The sequence below is a fragment of the Lepisma saccharinum genome, chromosome 16 (genome assembly GCF_977018435.1).
Source record: "Lepisma saccharinum chromosome 16, izLepSacc3.1, whole genome shotgun sequence".
Lineage (NCBI taxonomy): Eukaryota > Metazoa > Arthropoda > Insecta > Zygentoma > Lepismatidae > Lepisma > Lepisma saccharinum.
In genome coordinates this window covers 819,208-841,085 of record NC_139244.1, presented here as the reverse complement: position 1 = coordinate 841,085, position 21,878 = coordinate 819,208, and the positions used below count along the sequence as shown (strand labels likewise).

Here is a 21,878-nt window from a genome sequence, read left to right as displayed (position 1 = left end):
AGGCTAATCGGGGATCCGAACCATTATGTGCCTCCACCGGGTATCGAACCCTGGCCCCTTGATTACAAGGCAGCGACGCTACCACTGCGTCATCGAGGAGGCCGAGAAAAACTTATAATTACTCAGTAAAATTAATATTGAGGGATGAGGCCTGCGAAGAGTTCTTTCATTCGGTTGCGTGTGGTCATCACATCGAGTCCCATAGTTTCGAGAGCAGAATTTGCTTCCAATTATCGCTTTCAAGTACTTCCCAAATTGTCCTCACGATGTTGGAACAGCACAGAAATTTTGGAACTAATATAAGCAGGCACATGCCCAGGGAAGAGGCTCGGGAGCTACAGTCCTTTCTCGAAATCCTACAAATATCTGATTTTAATAATGTGCGGTAGTAATTAAATTTACTTCATTAATAGGATTAAACATCTTGTATATCGTAAATTGCAATATACATAGAAATTCATCTTCAGCGCTTAAGGGGTCCCGGTGGAGGTACAAGTGGTTCGGATCCCACTTTAAACTGTAGGTCCAGTCCCGATTAACCTTACTGTGCATAAAGTGGACTTAAATCACCAAATCAATCAATCATCTTCAGCGCATTTACTCCTCCACCCAACCTTTTCGTCTTTAGATGGCGGCTGCCGATAAGGGATAAACCCCTTCGGAAATCAAAATCTGGCTACCGACCTGACCACCAGGGATCGAACCTCGAACCTTTCGATTGATTGATTAATTGAACTGGTTTTAAGTCCACTTTATGCACAGTAAGGCTAATCGGGACTGGACCTACAGTTTAAAGTGAGATTCGAACAACTATGTTCCTCCATCGGGAATTGAAACCGGGCAGATTGTTGAACCTGCCGAACCAAAGACGAGACCGTAATCATTTGAGCATGTGGGAACTTTGTTTTATCCAGTGCCATCATATATTCAGTTTTCCACACACAAATAAGATTAATTTTAAGAAATTGGACGTGTACATATAGTAATTTCTTATCGTCATCATTTCCCAAGTGAACAATTAGATGCCATAGAAGACTCGGGCCCACCCTTTAGAATAGTGCCTAATGTGGTCGCCTTGAACTAAGTGATACAGGATTCGATTCCGGTATGAACTGTATACATGAGATGCCTAGCTTGAACTCATTACACACACATTTCATATTTGCACTGTTGCCAATACTTGCAAACCTGGTTCCAGGACTTTATATCTAAAACCACGGAAAAGGATTTTATCTACTTCTCAATTTTCTTCCAGCAAATTTACAAATTTAAAAAAGACTAATAACATTGTTCTTGGTGTATCAGCCATTAAGCTAATGAGATCATTCTGCATTTAGTATCCCGAATAATGACTGTGGATTTCGCGAGAGTATATCTGTAGCCTGTTGGGGGCAAGAAAATGATGTTCCTTTCCAATTTATTGATTGAGTTGGTGTTTTAAGTCCACTTTATACACAGTAATGCTAATCGGGACTGGTTCTACAGTGTAAAGTGGAACCACTATGAGCATCCACCAGGTATCGAACCCGGAATCCCTTGATTACAAGGCGACAATGCTACCATGCGCCACCGAGGAGGCCCTTGCTCCTTTTTATTACAAGACTCTCTCTGACTCTCTCTCTCTCTCTCTCTCTCTCTATATATATATATATATACACACACACACACACACACACACACACACACACACATATACATATATAATGTATGTATACAGTATAGGCCTATATGGTTATATATATATATATATATATATATTATAAATTAACAATACTTTGATAGAAAAAATCTTGCATAAGGGACCCCCGAATTGATCAGCCTAGCTACGTCCCTGAAATCAGATAAAACAAACCAGTATGTGATCATGTATAAAGGTGACTACTCCCGAAAAATGCATGAAAAACTAAATAGTGATTCATACAAGACCATCGACAGGGACCCAACCGAAAAGTGCAAACACATTATTAAGCGTGCAGTTGAAAGTTGTGTAATGCTGAACCAGGAAGATTGCAAACTTCTCAACACCCACCCATCTCCCGCCATAGCTTATGGCATTCTAAAAACACACAAACAGGGTATTCCGATGAGCCTCATCGTCACAGGGTGCAACCAACCAACGGTCCACCTCACAAAGTGGCTAAAAAAGAAAATATCTGAGCATGTCATAAACTGACCTACATTTTCCAAAACAGCACAGATGCCAAAGAACTAATAACATCAATAGTACAAGCTAACCATGCCAAAATTGCCAGCATAGATATAGTTGACATGTATAACGCCATCCCAATCGACCTAGCTCTCACCTCAGTGGAAAGATGGCTTTCTGCCAATAAGGTCTCACCAGTGGAAGTGTCTGAGGTATCCAAGTTATTGAAAATCTGCCTCAGGCACAACTATTTTTAATTTCAAGACAAGTATTTCATACAAACAGAAGATTTAGCCATGGGCAACCCCCTGTCTGCTCCCATAGCAAACATTGTCATGCACCTAGCTGAAAAGGATATTCTTCACTCACCAGAACTCTGATACATACAATATGGAAGATATGCAGATGACACCTTGGTCATTTACAAAAGGGAAGAGGAAATAGGTCTACTCATTGAAAAACTCAGCAACATTCACCCCAGGTTGAAATTTACAATAGAATGGGAAAACCAAGGCATCGTTAACTTCCTAGGTCTTACCATCAAAAGGAGGGGCAACAAATTCACCACTAAGGTCTATAGAAAACCAAGAGCAGGGAACCAGTATGTCCACTCCCATTCCAACCACCAACCCCAGCATAAAGCCAATGTATGGCTTAACTTGTACAGAAGAGCTTTCTCGCACTGTTCAAGTGAAGAAGATTTGAAGGACGAAGTTATCATAGTGACGGACATAGGACTTCAAAATGGATACACAGTACATCAAGTGTCTACATGGTGCAGCAAAGCAGAAATGCAAGTACGACAACCTAACCTACTCCACCCAGCCAGCAGTGATAAAGCTAAATGGATTGCCTTCCCTTACCACCAGACTACATCCAACCGCCTAGCCAAGACCTGGAAACAATATGACATAAAACTCGCGCACAAACCAACAAACAAAATAGCCAGTGCCCTAAGCAAACACAAGAGATCATTCCTTTCCCCACTAGACAATCCAGGTGTATATGACGCAACTCACACTACATTGGCAGATCTATCAGATTTGTCAACAAGCATATACAACAGCACTTAGCGGATGCAAAAAATCCCAACCCACTACCGGACTAGCAAGGCACCTCAAGCTCAACAAACACAGGATCCAAAAAGTTTCAGTTAGGTACACATCTCACAACCTAATCAACACCAAAATCAAAGAGACGCATGCAATTATGCACTTTCTGCATGAGCTGAATATCGACAGCGGTCAGGCTCATCATGTTTGGCTCCTGCTACTACAACAGCTCAAACCCATCACACTCAGCAGACGAAATGGATACTCCAGCACCCCTAGCGGTAGTCGAGGAAAGAACAACAGGAACCGGAAGTCAACCTAACAGTAAAGCATCGAGTTCCCAAGTGGATGGTGGCAGAGGCCACCGAAATTAATAGAACATTTACAAGTAAGTTTCGCGGATATATCTTTAGTAACTCGCTTACGTCTTATATCAGTATTTATGTTAGATCAGCATTAGGATGTAAAAAAAAAACAAAAAAACAATCACTATACATTGCTCAAAGACATTTTTAATGCTTATTACTTGTAAAACAATCACATTTCGATATGTCATTAATATATGCATATACACACAGGGTACAATACATAATAGTTACAGTACCTGAATATATCACAGTACGTACATCAGTCATCCGATACACACAAATTCTTCCGTTCTTTCACATAAAATACAATACTTAATATACATGTCATGGAATTTTACAAACTATCAACCACTACTCTAATAGCCCACATTGGAACAATAAATGTGATGATATTGAGATTATTTTTACCACTACAAAAGTTATAATAATGATTTGTTTTTCACTGTCTTTTCACACAACTTACATCATTGCGCCAACCATTTCCTTGGATGTTGAGTTTCATTTTTAATTCAGAACTCAACCCCCCACCCCTTTCACCTGCTCAAAATAATTAATCTGTACTTTCTACACAACAAAGAGGTTATTCAATCGAAAAACAAATTTAATAAATGTTTATGGATACATACATATTTATATGTAAATGCACAGTGTACATGCAGTAGAAGAATTTGGAAATAGTTACAAATCAGTCAAAAATGAGGCAGAAGAAAATGAAATATTCCAAGGTATTTGGTGAAATATTAAATATTAAAGCTTTTTATGATGTATTTATGCAAAATTATAGGTTTGGCAGTTTCACCTTGACGTTATCACTTTTTTTATTATAGCATCAAAACTCAGATGTTAATATACAGGGTGGCCACGAAGTCCCATTGGACAACAGGACCCAAAGTTCTACGAGACACGCATCATGAACCTCATGTAGAGCTCGGATGAATTCATGAACCGGGGAGGGACTATGTTGAGAAGTAGTGTATGAAGTGTCCTTTCCCGTGAGCCCATTTGTATTTGTCTAATAAATACCTACTGGAATTGTAGGCTTTGAATTCTTTTTTTTCGATCATTCCTAGTAAAAAAATGTAGTTAAAATATTATTTATATTACACTGACAAATGAATAATACCGTATCACGCCGCAGACGTGAACCGAACCTAGGACCCGGGCATCATAAATAAATAAGCTAATCACATTATAAAAAGGGTCCAGCTGAAGCATTGAAAAAGAGCTTCTTAAAAACTCATCGCGGCAGCATCCTTCAGCGGAGTTGGAAAAACTCAGCTGACATTGCATTAGAAAATGAAATCAGGAATCAGCATTCTTGCTCAGAATTGCCGTTGACAAAGGACGTGATCGAAGCAACCGTCGTAACGGCCGAGAGTTCGAATTTCACTTAAATAGGTCGCGTGAGAAAATATCAGTCTTAGTTGTCTTCCGTTTTCCGTCAGATGAAGTAGTTACAAAAGAACTCTGTTTCTAGTTGTTTTCAGTTTACGTTGAATCCGGTTATCGCGAGAGAGCTCCACAGGCATCATAAGTTTAGAAAAAAGAGCGAACGAATGATCGGGAAGTTAAAGAGTTATCGTTTAGAATATCGGTCTACGAAAGTACAGAGTTTGGAGCCCGGAGTTGCTCCCTCGTCCGTTTTCTTACAGAGTAGGACCACGTCGATCCAAGGACCAGCGGAGAAGAGATTGCCGTAGAACTTCAGGTAACGAACATTCCTTATGTCTTTCCTCCCCCTGCCTGTTCAGTCAAAGGTAGTGTTTTTAAATATATGTCCGTGTGTTCTTATTTATGGGGCTAGTCCCCTTGCAGTTTGAGTGTCGACGTTGCTCTTCAGAGCTACCCCCTTTTTCTTACAACGTTCCTCTCGCTTAGCAAACACGTGGCCAAAGACTGTCATAGCCTATCTACGATCCCCTAATATTTAGACTTTATACGATACTGCATACTTCGCTAGAATGTAAAGCATAATACAACCAGTATAATACATTCTATCACCAAATATGATAATGCCCATTATAAACATCAACAAACTAATTTCATGGAACTAATGTTTGTAACAAGCACATTATTCTGATGTAAGATGTTTCATGGGGCAATAAGAGCAATATATATCCATAAAACTCCAAATGTGAAAACACTGAGGATATTTTTCTAAATTGAGTTGATTTGCATGGATTAATAATAACTATTATGAGAGAATGACGGAAAGATAGTGAAATGTCTTGCAATTGAACGTTAGTTCATTCTCACCTTTAAGAACATTACTGGCTTACAGTACATGCAGAAATAATTTTGAAATGCTCATTGTACTATTTGACTAGTTAACATTTTGAAACATTCAATTTCTTAATTTTTTTCACTTTCAAAATTGTTTCAAAGCTGTCTCATCGTCACCACATTGAACCGTAGCTAAGCTCAAGGCTCGACTAATTCCGCCTAGCTAACATTTTCGGTATCGGAATGTTAGTGACAATGGTTCTACATTAGCACACAATGTTAATTAGACATTATCCATTGTATACTACTTTAAACTGGGCAATTCCATTGCGACGGGTTTGACATTCAGACAAAAATACATTCATTTTTAATTATTTCCTTAGCACCTTCAAATATGTAACTTATCAATTCATATAATTTCATTTTCCTTGATGAAAGGTATTTAATTGCATAATATTCCTCCGCCAAATTAATTCTCAACTACAGAAAATACATTTCTTTTGTAATTGTGACGGGTGTGACACTACTAAGACCTTCCTCAGTCTTTCAGAAAACTCGTGAAATATATAGGTTTACTGAAACAATTTTCTTTTCTTTTAATAAAGCACTCTATACTCAACATTTAGATGCTTTTAGTTTCTAAAAATACATATTACTACATACCTTTTTTATAAACATTTTTTTGCCTGTGACGTGTGTGATACCATGCACATTATTTACTTTGTAGGATTATGGAACAATGCAAAGGCTATTATCATAAATAGATTCTTCAAACTAAGGTTTGTTTCAGAAAAGAAGTAGGATACTTCAGAGCTTAAGACGTAGAAACAATAAATAAGAATTAGAACGAAATTAGAATTAATTTAGTTTTATTATGGTATAATACTATCATGATGAAACGAAATTAAATGGAAACGCAACACATAAAACCCTACTTCTACTATGAAAAGTAATTGGTTTGAAACAATATGTTATTTAGAAGCTATGAAACTAATGTTTGTAATAATAATTCGAAGTTCTGCATAGTTTCCCATTTAATTTCATATATAATAAGTGATACTTTGAATAAAAATAAGTTGACCTTGTTTGTCCACTTTCACATGGAATGGCTCAACTATAATTATTCAAACATTACATTTGGAGAAAACATCTCTTCTCTCATTGTCAGAACATTTTTTTTCATCGGATTTCTAGTAAAATCACAACTCTGTCGAAGATTCAATCTCCACCACATATAAAAAAAAAAAATGTTCACCTGAAGATGAGAGAAGAAATGGTTTCTCCAAATGTAGTGTTAGAATAATTACGCAATGTTTCAATATGATGTGGACGATTTCAACTCGATATATTTTATTCATAAATTGTCAAAATAAGATACAATTTCACACAAGTTAACTCACAAATGCTCAATGTGAGCACCTTTCGTTACTCTGCACATGTCAATATGGTAATCTACCTCCATCCAGGTAAGTTTCGGCATGTTCTTGTCAATATCAATGTTTTGCACCGCAGTACTAATGCGATATAATTCATTGCTGGTGAATCTTTATGAAATCGTGTACGAAACTGATGTGGCACACTCACGACCAACCGACTCTCGCAACATGCTTTCTCCTCATCACTGGCAGCCATTTTACAACTGGTTAACCTGTCACCTGGTGGCAGAATTTAGAACTACTGGGACAGTTAAAAAAAACAACAAAAAAAAACTTGAGGACGTGTTCGAATGTATTTCACTGGATATTTGATTGATGATTATGTTGTATTGTTCATGGAATGTATTTTTATTGTTCAAATCATTTTGAAATATGCTGCATAGTTAAAAGCACTGGACAATGGATAATGCCCATGCACTACAGAGAACATATGTTATAAACAGTTAAATGTTGTTATTGTATGACAAAGTAACAGTAAGAAGATGTTACTTTTGGAAATTAAGTAATGGTAACTGTAACATGTTACTTTTTAAAGTAACTTCTTCAGTTCTGATGTTAATGAACTTCTTTAGCTTTTCTATAAACTAAAAATCTGATAGAAGCAAGTAAGATTCTCAACTCTGGCATAGTACATCTTGAAGTTTGCAGTGATAAGTATAGAAGTTCTGTTAGGTTAACAACCCAATGGTAGGTCCAACAGATTCTAAACTTTCAAGAGAACATTTTCAAGTCAAGTCAACATGCATTTGAAAATGAGTGACGTTAAATTTTAGTTTTGTGCAGAATTTAACCTGGCCAATACCTCACGGGAACCCCTTCAAAAGAATGGCAAGTTTTGCACATGTTGGTGAATATCACCCTCATTCTCAATTTGAGAAACAGTAAGTATTTTATCCTGAGTAAAAGAATGCACCACACAATAAAAACCATGTTTGCAACATTGCACAGCAATGTTTCCATCCCGTACAAATTAAGGTAACGCTAAAAGCAATCATCTTTTTCTTAACTTGAGCAACAAGTAGTTGAGGATTGGGTTCGAAAACTCCGGCGTGACTCTCCACCTGAGGCTGATGTAGCTTATGAAGCGGAAGAGCAGGAGGTAGCCCAGGAGCCCGACTAGCTGGACCCACAAGCTGCAGCCGGACATCCCTACGAACTTAATCAAGGAGTCTGGTTCCTTAAAGTGGCAATACATGGAGGAGCAGTCGAGCTCTGGACGGCCGCCATCGTACAGACACAAGACCAGTGCCACAAAGCCATAGCGGAAGATGCTGAGCGACATGACAAACTCTGTCATCATAGAAAATCCACTTGTTTGCCCCAGCCCAATAATGGATATGGCAAGAATTGGAAATGCAATTGTTGGCCCAATAACAGCACCAGTCTGAAAGCATACAAGTATAAACTATGTATTAAAAATGTCTTGAACACATGCACATAACTATATAAATATCCCAACAATTCATTTTGTAGGGGTAACTCATGTACAGGGTGGGTCAAATGTCATGATCAGATATCGATATACTGTATTTCTTCAAATCTAAGGTGAATCTTTTTTCTGTTGAAAATATAGGCCCACCTTGGATTCGATGGCATCTTCATCCAAATATATGTGTATAAATCAGGCACGTATATTCTAGGCTACCTAGGGTATTGCCGAAGCCCAGATTAAATACAGAAAATAATCGACTATCAAATGTGACTGATGCTTCACTCTCAAACAACGACCGCGGGAAAAAATGATAGTATAAAACCCGCGACTCCTGTGCACCGTACTCCCGCGAGGAGAGGAGGGGGAGAGTGGACCATGCTTCCTTATGGCCCAAGCTGAAAAGGCTGCGTGGGAATTTTTCGTCCAAGGTTTGTTTTCCTTGTGCTCGCTCTATACATGGGGATGGACTCCTTTCCTTTAAAACTACCACCAGGCTTCAGTGGTTAAATTCTTCCCCGACCAGCGCCTGGAGGCGGTCGGTGACGTATTTGTAGTGGCTTCTTAGACAGGGAACTCTTTGTTTTACAACGGGGGTAAAACCTTACAATGCCAATTCACTAACCAGCATGTGATTTTTCCCAGGTAAGGGAAATTTTGAAAATAAACTACTATTACAGGAACGGGAAAAGAGTGGCTGGCATGTGATAGGGAATTTGTCCTCTAGGCCAAAACAACACTGTCCCATCGAACACATGCAGAACTCACAGGCCACTGACCTTCAACCAAACACGCTTTACGATGTTTTCAACCCCTCTGCTGCTTTCTTTATGACTGGGTGGGGCAGACTGACTGGCCGGAGATGACAAGGGCATTTTGAGAGTGGAAATCGTGTTGAAGGAGGTTTAAGAAAATTAGGCATCTTACTGCGTGGATTTTCTTAAGTGTATTGAGTGATTGAACTACGTCGTATGTTCTGAATGATCTGTGCTGCATCGTATAGTGAACGAAAATGAGGCTTTTGCACGAGGATAAACTTGAAATCGTGAAGATATGCAGGCCTCTGGCATCGCAAAGAAGAGAAAAATGGATTTGATTTGTTATTTTGCGTTGCTTTTCTGCTACTTAGCTAATCGCGATGAGGAGGATGAGTGACGATACGATTAAATTCATGAAGGGACATTCACAAAGAATATCCATGTCCATGCCTGGATTTGAATCCGAGTCCCCTGGCATGGTAGTGCGCTGTGGTAATAACCAATTTATCACAGAGGTTGCCAAGAGAAGAATGGAGTTCCTGTCGAAATTAAATATTCAAGGTAAGAAGTATATTTTATTCTCGCACGTAGGCCTACATAAATATTTCACAATATGGGCCTCTATATTTTATGAATAACCATGAAATATTTGAAATGTTTTCCTTATTGTTTTTATATTAATGAAACAGTGTTATTTTTATAATTATTAGTAAATTGTAATGTATGTATTTTAATCGCAATGTCACATCACCTTAAAATCCAAGAAATTGAACGAAAAAGAGCCTCCCATTTGAACATTATGATAAAAAGAGATAGGCCAGGTTTTAAACCCAGCATACACCACTGGTATAAATATACCAGAGCATTAGTGTAATATAGAATGGGTATTGACAATTTCAATAATCAAGTTTATTCCTCAATGTTTTACTAAAATACCAGTACAATTTTCTTATGTTAGTGTTGTTAACGATACAGTATTGTTATATTGTTATAGTACTATTGTATATAGTACTGGTATTATTATTAATCTTTGCATGTACATATTGCTTGCATTCTAGAATTATTTTTCTTGCAGTTTACAGTTCTTACATGCACAAAAACAGAATTTTTGCAGTTAATTAATTTAGCATTTAATAAATTTTAAATTAATTTACTCATTTACAACATTTTTTGTCTATTTTAAGCATCAACTCCAAAATATGTATTTTCACAAAGAATTTGGAAATTTTATTTTGTCTAAAGGTCCCGGGTTCAATCCCTGGCTGGTTCAAATCTGGGAATTTTTCTAACATTGGAAGTGGCTCCGGTGCCCACCCAGCATCGAATCACATGGGTACCTGGCGAAACCCTGGGGGGTAAAGGCAGTCAGGGGCGTGATGCTGATCACATCACCCCCACTCACAACCGGATCAAGAAAGTTTGGGACGTTACCCCCACACCCCCTATACACCTTCATGGCGTGGTGCTAAGCACAGGGGATCACTTTACCTTTTTTTTTACCTAGAATGTATAAAATATGTACATTTTATATTCTCTCCACAGAAACATATGTTTTATGTGCAAAAGGAAAAATTATGCATCTTTATGTGAAATTGGACTTTGTAGATTATATTGCAGCCACGTGGTCGGCACTCCTACAGAGTTTAGCAGACTTCCGAAGGAACAACAGCAACAACAAAATTCTCCCTATTTATAAGTTCTATAGGCATGAGTTCCTGATAAACATACAATTGAGGTTCAACTGTGTATGTATGTATATGTGTGTGTGTGTTTAAAAACTTGGGGTTGGAGTGCTGAGGGAGCCTTACAGAATGCATGATGGTACTCAAATAATCTACAAACTACAATTCATAATGACATACTTACGGTTGGACTGCAACTTGAGGCGATAGCCAATGCAAATGATTCTGACACAAAGTCAAAAATCAATAAAGACGTCAGGAATAAAAAGAATCGATGATACTCTAATGGTTGGTTTGTTATCATGTAGCATGTGGTGATAAAGAGGATATTGATTACGACCTGCAAAATGGAATAAATGGTCAACATAAGAAACACATTTTATATATGCACACTGTTTAGAAGTAATAGTTTACTTGTAATAAAGTTAAAAGTAACAGTTGTATTCATAGAATGGTGACTGCAAGTCAGTTACTTTTCTGTAAGTTTTAAAAAAAATAATATTCCACAACTCTCGTGTCCAATGTATTTTGTATTATTTGATGCTTTGTAAAATCTGTAATATTAACTATTATTAATTGTAATGCGTCATTTTACTAGTTGTTAATCTCATTGCTGTAGTAATCGTGGACAAACAAAGAAAGACAACACCATGTTAATGAAGTAAAGTGTTCAGTTTCATGAAAATGTTCATTTTGAGCCATGAACTGCCTCCAGAAAATAACCCCCTCCCCCAACCTCGGCCCCTGACTCCCCACTCAATTTGTCTCTGATGCCATCACTTTCTTTCTTAGGTGTGAATCTCATTCTCCTCAGAAAAAGTACGCTTGAGGTAAAAGTATGCGATACAGTTCACAACATGCAATAAGTTGTTTATTGTTCAATATCTTGAGAATATGAACCTATTATAAACGAGAAATGGACCCTAATCCTGCAATGAACATAAGAAGACTTACATTCAAGGGTATTTTTGAGAGAGATGCAGCCATGTAGAATGCCTTGAGGCCATACCAGCGATTGAAGTATTCTCTCTTCAGCAACTTCACTGTGTTAGGAACTGCAAGGAAAAGGAATGAAGTTGAACAATTCAATTATATTAATTGTAATAAATTTGGCAAAGATATTGACACTTGTTAATGGTTCGGATGGTTTTACCTGTTGAAAATAGATAAAAACCCAATTAGTCTCAAAGTTTCAGCCTTGTGTTCAAAGTACCTTTATTATAATTGACCATTTACATAATTTATTTCAGGCATCTTGATGGGTAATAACTTAATTTTAGATGTCAAGGGGGTAATCATTATTTATGGTGTATTAATTGATGACTTGTTGTTCTTTTAGAAAGTCACATTGGGGGGAGGAAGACTGTATTCTCCACCCACCCTTTAATCCACTCATGAAATGGAAATTCAAAATAATACAGGGCTACTATAAATGATTCATTTGATTTCAAAACACTGTATTTTCCAAAGTATTGCACATACAGATATGAATTATACGTGAAAATAACTGTAAACAAGTTTGCATCGTGACACACCAGTTGGCAGCACGAGTGCAGTGCATGTACAAAATGATGACAAACTGAGAAAGATTTTTTGGGTGTTGGAATATGCGAGATGTTCATCTGTTATTGCAGTGCAGCGTACATTCATAAGAGTACCCCCCCCCCCCCCAAAAAAACACCATGTAAACAGAGCATTTTGTGGTGGTATCGCCAGTTTAAGGACACTGGATTGCTACAAAATGTATGGGTGGAACTCGACTACCGCTTGGATGTGTGTCATGTAACCAGAGGGGCACACATACAATATTTGTAGAATGTGAGGAAAACTTGGTGAGTTTACAATAATTTTCATGTATCATTCATATCTGTATGTGCAATACTTTGGAAAGTACAGTGTTCTGAAATTGAATGAATCATTTATAGTTGCCCTATATAATACAGTTATTTTAAGTGGTTTTATTTTTCCTGTGACATTTCATCCTGGTTTCCCAGAACTCTCTCAAGCCAAGATAAACACACAGCCTTACATGACTAGTCACTTTACACTTATGAGAATAAAAAATAAAAATCACTTAAAATAAACACATTATATTATTTTGCATGCAAAAAGTGGTTATGCGAAGCTTTAAGTAGAACCATGACATGGAAATTATGCAAGGAAAAAAATAAGTTCAGAAACTCCTCTTTGTTATTCATATCAAAATATAAACATGTAGTGAAGAGTATGGTAGATATATATAATGCAAGTAGGCACTCGCTCTTGGTTATAAAATGAATTAGCTAACATGAATATAGACACTAACATGGAAGCATATTCTCCCATGGTACTTGGTTTACCTGACAGTAAAGCAACTTTTTTCATATACATAGAAATTGCCAAAAAATTTGAACTTGTCGGACTTCAGTTTTTGTTTTACATTCATATTTTATTTCTATTATGTCTAATATATAATAAATGTATACAGTAGATAAGAATTGTTGTGTTAAACTAGGTCAAATTTTCAGAATATGCCCCTGTACTAGCACATAAGTAGAAACTTTGAAAAAAGGCCTCTAACGGAGCTTGCGGACCAAAGTGACAAGCAGCATTAGTCACTTGGAAATGAACCTACAGATGTAAATGCAACCTTTCTTTCACGTTAAAGTGACATGACAAGCTAAATGTGTTACTTGTTGCTTGTCGAGCTGTTTCTCAACAGCATGCATCATGTTGCCTCAGTCTGCTGGTCGGGCAAGCACAGTTGAGTGCTTTTTTATAGACTGGAGGAGTCCATGTCACTTGTCAGTTTGGTCTGAAAGCTGCTTAAGAAAGCTTCAGTCATGGCAAGTCATATGGCTTTTGTGGGTACTGGCGTATGCAATATTTCTTTGATTTTCTAAAAATTTCCGGAGGAGCTGTAGCCCCCTCAGCTCCTCCCTGCACATGCCAGTGCTTGTAGGTCTGAAATAAAAACTAGACCTGAGCCGATACTTTTCCAGCATTTTGGTCATTTGTGGGGGCTGCAAAAATGATGGGTGACACTTTTGCCGAGTAAAATTATCCTGGAAGTTGTGTAAACTTTTAAGTTTCCATTCATTTTGTACCAATCTTATGTGATAAAGCCTTGCATCATGCCCGAGCGATCTAAGGTGCCAGGCTTTGGACTCTGACTACGGGACGCACACTGGTACAAGTATCCTAGGGGAAGAGTAACAACTTTCCTCCTGAGTTGACTGATTGATTTGCTTTATTTTACTTAACTTTTTCTGCCACTTTTGGCTAATTTATGAAGATGGGGATGAGTGATGACATGATGACATTGATGAATGGACACTCACAACCATCCATGCCCAGGCCGGGATTCGAACCCGGGATCCCTGGTGTCAGCACGATGTGCTAACAACTCCAGCACGGGGGCTGGCTTTTCCTCCTAAGATTTCAGCCTGTGTATGTGAACAGTGGCCACCCATCATCGTGAAGAAATTGGGGAGCTAAGAACGAGTAGCATAACCCGGTCATAGAAAACCTACAACAACAACTGGGGATTCGTCATGCTGACCACACACCACCCCGTAACTGCTTGGATGATTTCCCACCTCTGGTGGTCGGTACATAGGTTCTGCCCCTCATGGGCTATTATTCCACGGGTTATTATTATTATTATTGATTTTGCACCAATATTATGTAAACAAATTTTATTTTGGGATTACATAACAAGTATTTTTGTATTCTGGTGTAATTTTTTAATATTTTATAGCAAAACCCTGATAAATGGATGCATAAAAATTGGAGTGGAATAATCACACTACTAATATTAATCAATATTTCCAAGCATGGGCATTGGTGGAAATCTGAAAGAGTATCGGTATCGGTTCAGCCTAATGAAAACCAATATTTTTTCATTGCTTCAGAAATATTAAGAGGCCAAATCTTGATTTCAGAGGCAATCTACATGAACAGCGATACTTACACAATAAAATTAAAGCCATCAACTGGTTATAAAAAAAGAAGACGAGACAGCACAAACAGAAGTTAAGGTTGCTTCTGGCTAGCTCCGCTTGGTTGCCTATGTTGTAAAAGAGAACTCCCATGGTAGCAGCCGTGATAATGGCACAGGCAGTTTGCAGTCCTATGGCCACCTAAGAGAGAAACAAGAAATGGATGAACGGTAAACTCAAACTAATGTTTCTTTAAGATGCAATGTGTGGTATTTATGTCTCTTGTTGATTTCAGTTTCTCTTAAATTATGAAAGAAATTTTTTGATATGGGGGGATAGTATTGTGTTGCCCAAGGTCCAAATATATGGATAATGTTTCACAGGCTCAAAACCCTTCCCATTAGTTCAGTAAACATATTGCATTATGTTTATAATCAGATCTTCAAGAACACAGAAATTGTAGTAAACAATGTGGAGCAGGGTTGAAAAATACAGGGACCTGAAAATTTTCACTTGGCACCTGAATTCTGAAATTCAGTTCAAAAATACATTTTTTTTTAATATTTCGAGTGCACATGCACTGTTAAATCAGAAAAATAAACATGCCATTATAAATTATTTTCACTGTTGCTAGCTGAAATTTCAAATCTGTAGCAATACGCTATGGTAGTCGACTATATTTTGGAATGCATTGCATATAGCTGTTACCAGTAGAACCTTCTTTAGGAAAGCCACTCCGGTGCAAGAACTAATTACTTTCAATCCAATCTTGTATTAATGAAAAAATCAAATGTTTAAAGATCATATTTCGTAGCTTATTAGATTCATGGCTTTCTTAGCAATTTAGTGAAATCAGTTCATTATGAATATTTTAATCCAATTGCTTGTCCAGAACCTTACATTATATGTATGAAATGTCACACAGATAACGCTGGAATGCCGCATGTGATTTCCTTCACAGTCAGTGGCGAAGCGTCCTATGAGGCCAGGAGGCCTGGCCTACCCACGCCATCACTCTTTTAAAGGTGTATTTACTTACTTCGTCAAAACACATGTGATGCAATGGAAAAGTTTGGAATTTTCATTTATGATAATTACAAAAAAATTCTAACCCTGTCCAGTATACGAACTTTCCACGGAGTGAGGCACATTTGCTGGGGCCTCTTCTCTTGACATTCTGTCGTACGGTCGTATATGCGGGAAGCCTAATCTTACGAGTACTGTACGTATGCTTATAACATGCTCCTGAGGCCGGCCTCGCGGTGTTACCTACTAGAACGAACAGAATATCAGCAACACTGCATTTCCGCCAGGGTTGGAAATTTGTGGTGTACCAGCATTTTTTGTAAACATTAGCATGTGTTCGTGCAGAGATATTTCTATTTCATTGTACATTCTCCATATTTTCCTTCCTTTCATCGACAAGTGGAAGAGAAATTGAAAATTACGGAGTAGGTGTAGTTCTGACTTCGTTTTCTGGTCAGAGTGCTGATGGTCTTGTCGATTCACCCAACACCGTAGCGTAAACAGAAAGTCTAAAGAACTTATATGTGTAAAGTAAGTCTTCATACCAAATTATGTAAATTAATATGCCAGTTACGCCTTATATTTACAAAGTAGTTTTACTTTCACTGGAAATAGAATAATTTACTTTTATCGTGAACGGGGATTTCCCCGCTCGTTCCCCCTCTGTGAAAACTTGCCTCCTGCTCAGGACACTACAAGGGAGCGTGGCTCGGAGCGCGAGTTTCGTGATGGTAGAGCTTTGTTTGTGATTCGTGTCTTGTGCAGCGATCAGATTTATGCAAGAACTGCCGGACTGAAATGCAAGAACAATCGAGTTCTTAATTGAGTGAAGATGTAATCATCGGTAAGGTAGGACCCACTTTTGGCCTTTCATGTTTCCTTCTTATAACAATAATTTTAAAATGTTTTCAACTATATTTTCCTTTGCAAGTAGCAGTGGCAAGTGACAACAAAAGATTTAAAAAAATTCAAAGTTGTTGAAACGTTATTTAATGCGTTAACACTGTCGTTGAATAAATATTACAAGCAGACATTTTTTTTTTATGCAGCCGACACAAGCGAAGAGATAGGCAGTTTCGTTTACCCTGAAGGGATAACAAGAGAAGAGGGTGTTCAATGAGAGTACAATGCAAGGGAAGACTTTTTTTGGGTTTAGGACAAAGGGTGTTGTGTTATGGGGTTATTGCGCGGGCCATGTCTGTTTCAGGTCTGGCGGAACAGGCCAGTGTTGTCACATTGGATTGGCAGAAAAGAGCTGAATTGCGCCTAAAAATTGGGATTCTATTCTCTCAAGCAACTACATTTATTATAACCTGTTTATATGTTACATAGTAACCTGTCGTGTTGCTGGGTCCCAAACAAAGATCCTATGTTCTATTATCACGTAAAGGTGTCAACTAACACAAGGGGTAGAACAAACTAGGATGCGAAGTATACACACTGAATGAGAGAGGTCACCTTTATTTATGTTTTTATTGGAAGCCCCGTGGTGGTCATCCTAACACGTTACGAAGCCAGGTGACCTAATTGTGGTCATGCCAATGTTTCCTGATCATCTTTAATTCATTCTCCATACATTCTCATCGTCACGATTAACATAGAGTAGAACAAATGAGACGAAAATATTCAAAACTTAAATTATGTTTACTTGCACATACAGGTGTCAGAAATTCATTTATCTAGAAAGCCAAGACGGGAATTAACTACAACCATTCCTTTAGTTAGACAACATATAACAATGGTGTGTTCCTTGGTGCGAGGAAGTCTTGCTAAAAAAAACTAAGTTGGCAGCAGTAGAACATACCAAACTGACAGTCGCTGAAAGTGCCGAATTCTGTCGTGTGCTCACGGCACAAATGTCAGACTGGCCCGAAAATTATGGGGGGGGGGGATTCCACCCCTTTTCACCTCAATTGCAAAATAAATTTAGAAAAAACGTGATGAAGAATTGACAACAGGGCTCGAGCACTATTCGTTGGATTTTCGCGATGTCCCATGATTGGTACTTCTTTCTGGAGTTGTGTGCATAAATCAGGGGTTGAAAAAATACAAACAAATAAAAAAAACGAAATGAACAAAAATCTATCGATGACATCTGGTGGGCGGGAGGAGAACGTCTAAGACATAATTATCGTATTGATGGCCGGTAACAACACTTTTGAAAACGTCGCGCCACAGGCAAGTAAAGAAGCAGTCTGGAGAGACATTGAACCACTCTCCATGACATAGCCCCCCTCCCTTTCTTTTTACATATTTAAGCAACTAATGGAAATTATCGCACTTTTGTGCCTACCCTGCTACGAAATCTACGCTTCGCCACTGTTCACAGTTTCATTAAAATATAAAGGTTGGCATGATTACAAGTAAGAGTTACCTTTTTTGCAGTAACTGCAATTAAGTTGTGGTTTTGCTGTAACTGTAATGGATTCAACAGTTACTTTTCTTTAAGTTTTCACAATGTAATGTAGGTGTTCAGACACACAACACATAGCACCAATATCATTAACTAGTTAAAAGACCTCCAGTATGATGTTTAAGAAAAGAATGCCATGTATTAACACTCACCAGATTTCTTGAGCTCTGAATCATCATTCTCTTGAGCAGAATGTAGAACTGCACCAACCCGTTGTTTGGATAGTCGCAGTGGTAGTTCATGTCAGCTTCCAGTGCTGTAGATTCCAGAGACGATTCATGCTTTCCCGATTCCCCTTCTGAAAAAGAAAGGTGGAAATTTATCTCATCTTCATTAAAATAATGCTTTAATGTCATATCAATATATTTATTCATCATTAAACATCAGAATAATGCAACAGATGTCATCATCAGTATGCTATCTCTATTTGTAACCTTGTATGGCAAAAGATAATACACATCACAGTTTAATAGGCATTATAACACCATTAAGCCTTGTTTCCATGATATGAAAAACTCAATATCCTGACCAAGGCAGTAATTTATTTTATTATAAAACATAAACTAAACGTAACATTTCAACCTTCTAGGAAGGCCTTCTTCAGACCCTGCACCAACTACAAATGTAACAAGGTACAAAACAGGACGATATATATATATATACACACAAAAATACTCCCCTCCAAACTATTAGAAAGTTCTTCTGGAACATTCTAGCAGGTGGCTTTCCCTTGTCAACTGTACTTTCACCTGAAAATAAATGTGGTTGGACTCTTTATCTCACGCTCTTTTTCCTTCATTCTTCTTCCTTCTTCTCTCCTCTTTCTCTCTTGTCCTTTCCACTCTTTCTAACACCTTCTTTGTTTAACTTCAGCCCCCCATTCCAGTTCATTGTGTCTTCTTCACCTTCTTTTCTATTTCCTTGGCCTCCTTCCATTTTCTCAATAGTATTCTCTTCTCCCTTCCTATCTGCTTAGCCTCATCCCACTCTATGTCATGTCCTGTTTCTCTCGTGTGTTTAAATATCGCATTTCTCTCTCTCTTAAGTCGTACATCATCCCTATGTTGTTTCATCCTGTCTTTCAGCCTCTTTTTCGTTTCTCCTATGTACACACTCTGACATTCTTTCATTTCACTTCGTAGATAATCCCTTCCTCTTCCTCTTCTCAGTTTTCCTTTTTCTTGTTTGCATTCTTCGCTATTCTTAAGATGCTTCTCCCTCCCTTCCTGTAAGTTTTAATGCCCACTTTCCTAAGCACTTTGCATATCTTTCTTGTGATCTTCGCCATACTCCTTATTCCAAACCTCTTCTCTTTTTCTGGGGCCTCCCCCATGGCGCAGTGGTAGCGTCTTTGCCTTGTAATCAAGGGGTCCCGGGTTCGATACCCGGTGGAGGCACATGTGGTTCGGATCCCACTTTAAATTGTAGGTCCAGTCCCGATTAGCCTTACTGTGCATAAAGTGGACTTAAAACAGCAACTCAAACCAAACTTCTCTTTTTCTTTCTCTTCCAATTCTCCCCTGCCACTTTTCTTCCTTCTTCTGTTTATGTCCAGTCTATCCTCCTTCTCATAGCCATTCTTTTCCAGCTGTTTCCATAGGCTATTTATTTTGCCTTCTTTTTCACATTCTTTCGTCCATATTTTCTTGATTCTGTCCTCCATATTCTTAATAAAATTTATTTTTGTCACCTCACTTACATCACTTCTTTTGTGGCAGAATACCCATGCTGCACACTTCTTCTGATGCCAAGCGGTTTCAATTTCTTGTCCTCTCTTCCTTTTCATCAATATATCTAGGTAGCTTAACTTGTCTGCTTCTTCTATTTCGAGTTACAATATCCCTCTTTCTTGATCTTGTATTTCTTTGGCAAAAATGTCGAGCGCATTAAAATGTGCATTACAGATCTATGAAAGAAATATTTTATAAAAAACTAAACTGTTCCAAATAATTGATATGATTCAGATCAAATTACATATTCCTTAAGTGTAATTCATTTTTGACGTTGCTTGTAAGGCATGGTATCTTAAAGGAGCCTTAAATGTGCATTCCCAATTAAAAATCAAACAAATTTCTATGTGACTACAGTTATTTATATCTACTAGAAGAAAAGTATGTGCTTCTCTACTAGATCGCAGTTCACATCCAGGTACGAGAGTAAAATTTAATTCGAAACTGTCATTATGAGCACTGCTGCATGTAAACAATGGTATCTACAGTAGATACCACATTTTACATGGAATAGAATGTACGTGGCCATAAACAGTTTGTCGCATTTTTGATTGGCAACCTCTTCATTCTCCTCATTCTTAGTTAGTGGTACATATTCCGGGTCATTATGGGAATCATATACACTTTCTAACTCGTTCTCATCTTTGCTGTTGCCTTAATACTCGCGAACTTTCTGAGACACATTGCAATTCAGTAACAGCTTCTTCGTCGCCATCTTTGCTACTTACCATACTTTACATGAAACAACTGGTAGATACCATCAATTTCAACACGTCTAGCTCTGTCATCTGTTGACGAACGAAACACTACGAGTACGATTCGACTCCATTTATGGAAAGGAAGAGGAGAAATGAAATTGAGGAAATACTATAAACTGTACTAGGCACGGACTGAAGAGGGCAGACGAAGTGGGGTTGGATTTGTAGTCAGAAGTGGAATAAGTGAGGAAGTAGAAAGGGTAAATGACAGAATAATAAAACTAAAAATGAATGTAAGAGGGAAATTAATAGAAATAATTCAAGTTTATGCCCCACAAAGAGAATGTACAAGGGAGGAGAAAGAAGAATTTGAAGAACACTTAGGAAGGGAATGGCAAATTGTGATGGGTGATTTTAATGAACAAGTGTGAAGAGACAGGAAGGGGTATACAAAAGTACTTGGAGCAGATGGATGGGGACAGGGGAATGAGGAGGGAAGGAGGCTACTGGACTTTTGTAAGAGAAACGGACTGTTAGTAGGTAATAGCTGGTTTAAAAAGAGATATGACAGCCATAAGATTACAAGATACAGTTGGAATCATGAACAAAAGTCTGTAATAGATTATATATTGGTAAACAAGGAAGTAAAGAAGAAAATGAACAACATTAAAGTAATGCCAGTGAGAACTTAGACAGTGAACACAGGTAATAGTAGGAGATGTGAGGAGATGGAAAATAAAAGATAGAAGGGAGGAAGAAGAGAGAAGGATAAGATTGTGGAAATTGAAGGATAAGATGATAAGAGAAACATCAAGAAATATTGCAAACAAAAGTTCCAAGAGATGAACCCAAAGGAGTAGAAACAGAATGGACAAGATTTAAAACAGAATTAGTAGAGTCAGCTGAAAAGGTATGTGAAAGGACAAGCAAGAAAAGAAAGAAGAAAGAAACACCATGGTGGTATGAAAGAACTAGAGAGGCAGTGAAAAACAAAAAT

General features: G+C 37.8%; 1 protein-coding gene across 1 annotated transcript in view; it reads right to left on the bottom strand.

Moving 5' to 3' along the window:
• Window positions 1-3,696: 3,696 nt before the first annotated feature.
• LOC146000183 (ATP-binding cassette sub-family G member 4-like) overlaps window positions 3,697-21,878 on the bottom strand; it is a 122,588-nt gene continuing 104,406 nt past the window's right edge. Inside the window, exons 7-11 of the mRNA XM_083137536.1 lie at window positions 18,606-18,751; window positions 15,047-15,215; window positions 12,049-12,149; window positions 11,279-11,434; window positions 3,697-8,609 (exon numbers count right to left, since the gene is read on the bottom strand). Of these exons, the coding sequence (XP_082993662.1) occupies window positions 8,217-8,609; window positions 11,279-11,434; window positions 12,049-12,149; window positions 15,047-15,215; window positions 18,606-18,751 (965 nt within the window). The 3' untranslated portion in view covers window positions 3,697-8,216. The remainder of the gene's footprint in view (window positions 8,610-11,278; window positions 11,435-12,048; window positions 12,150-15,046; window positions 15,216-18,605; window positions 18,752-21,878) is intronic.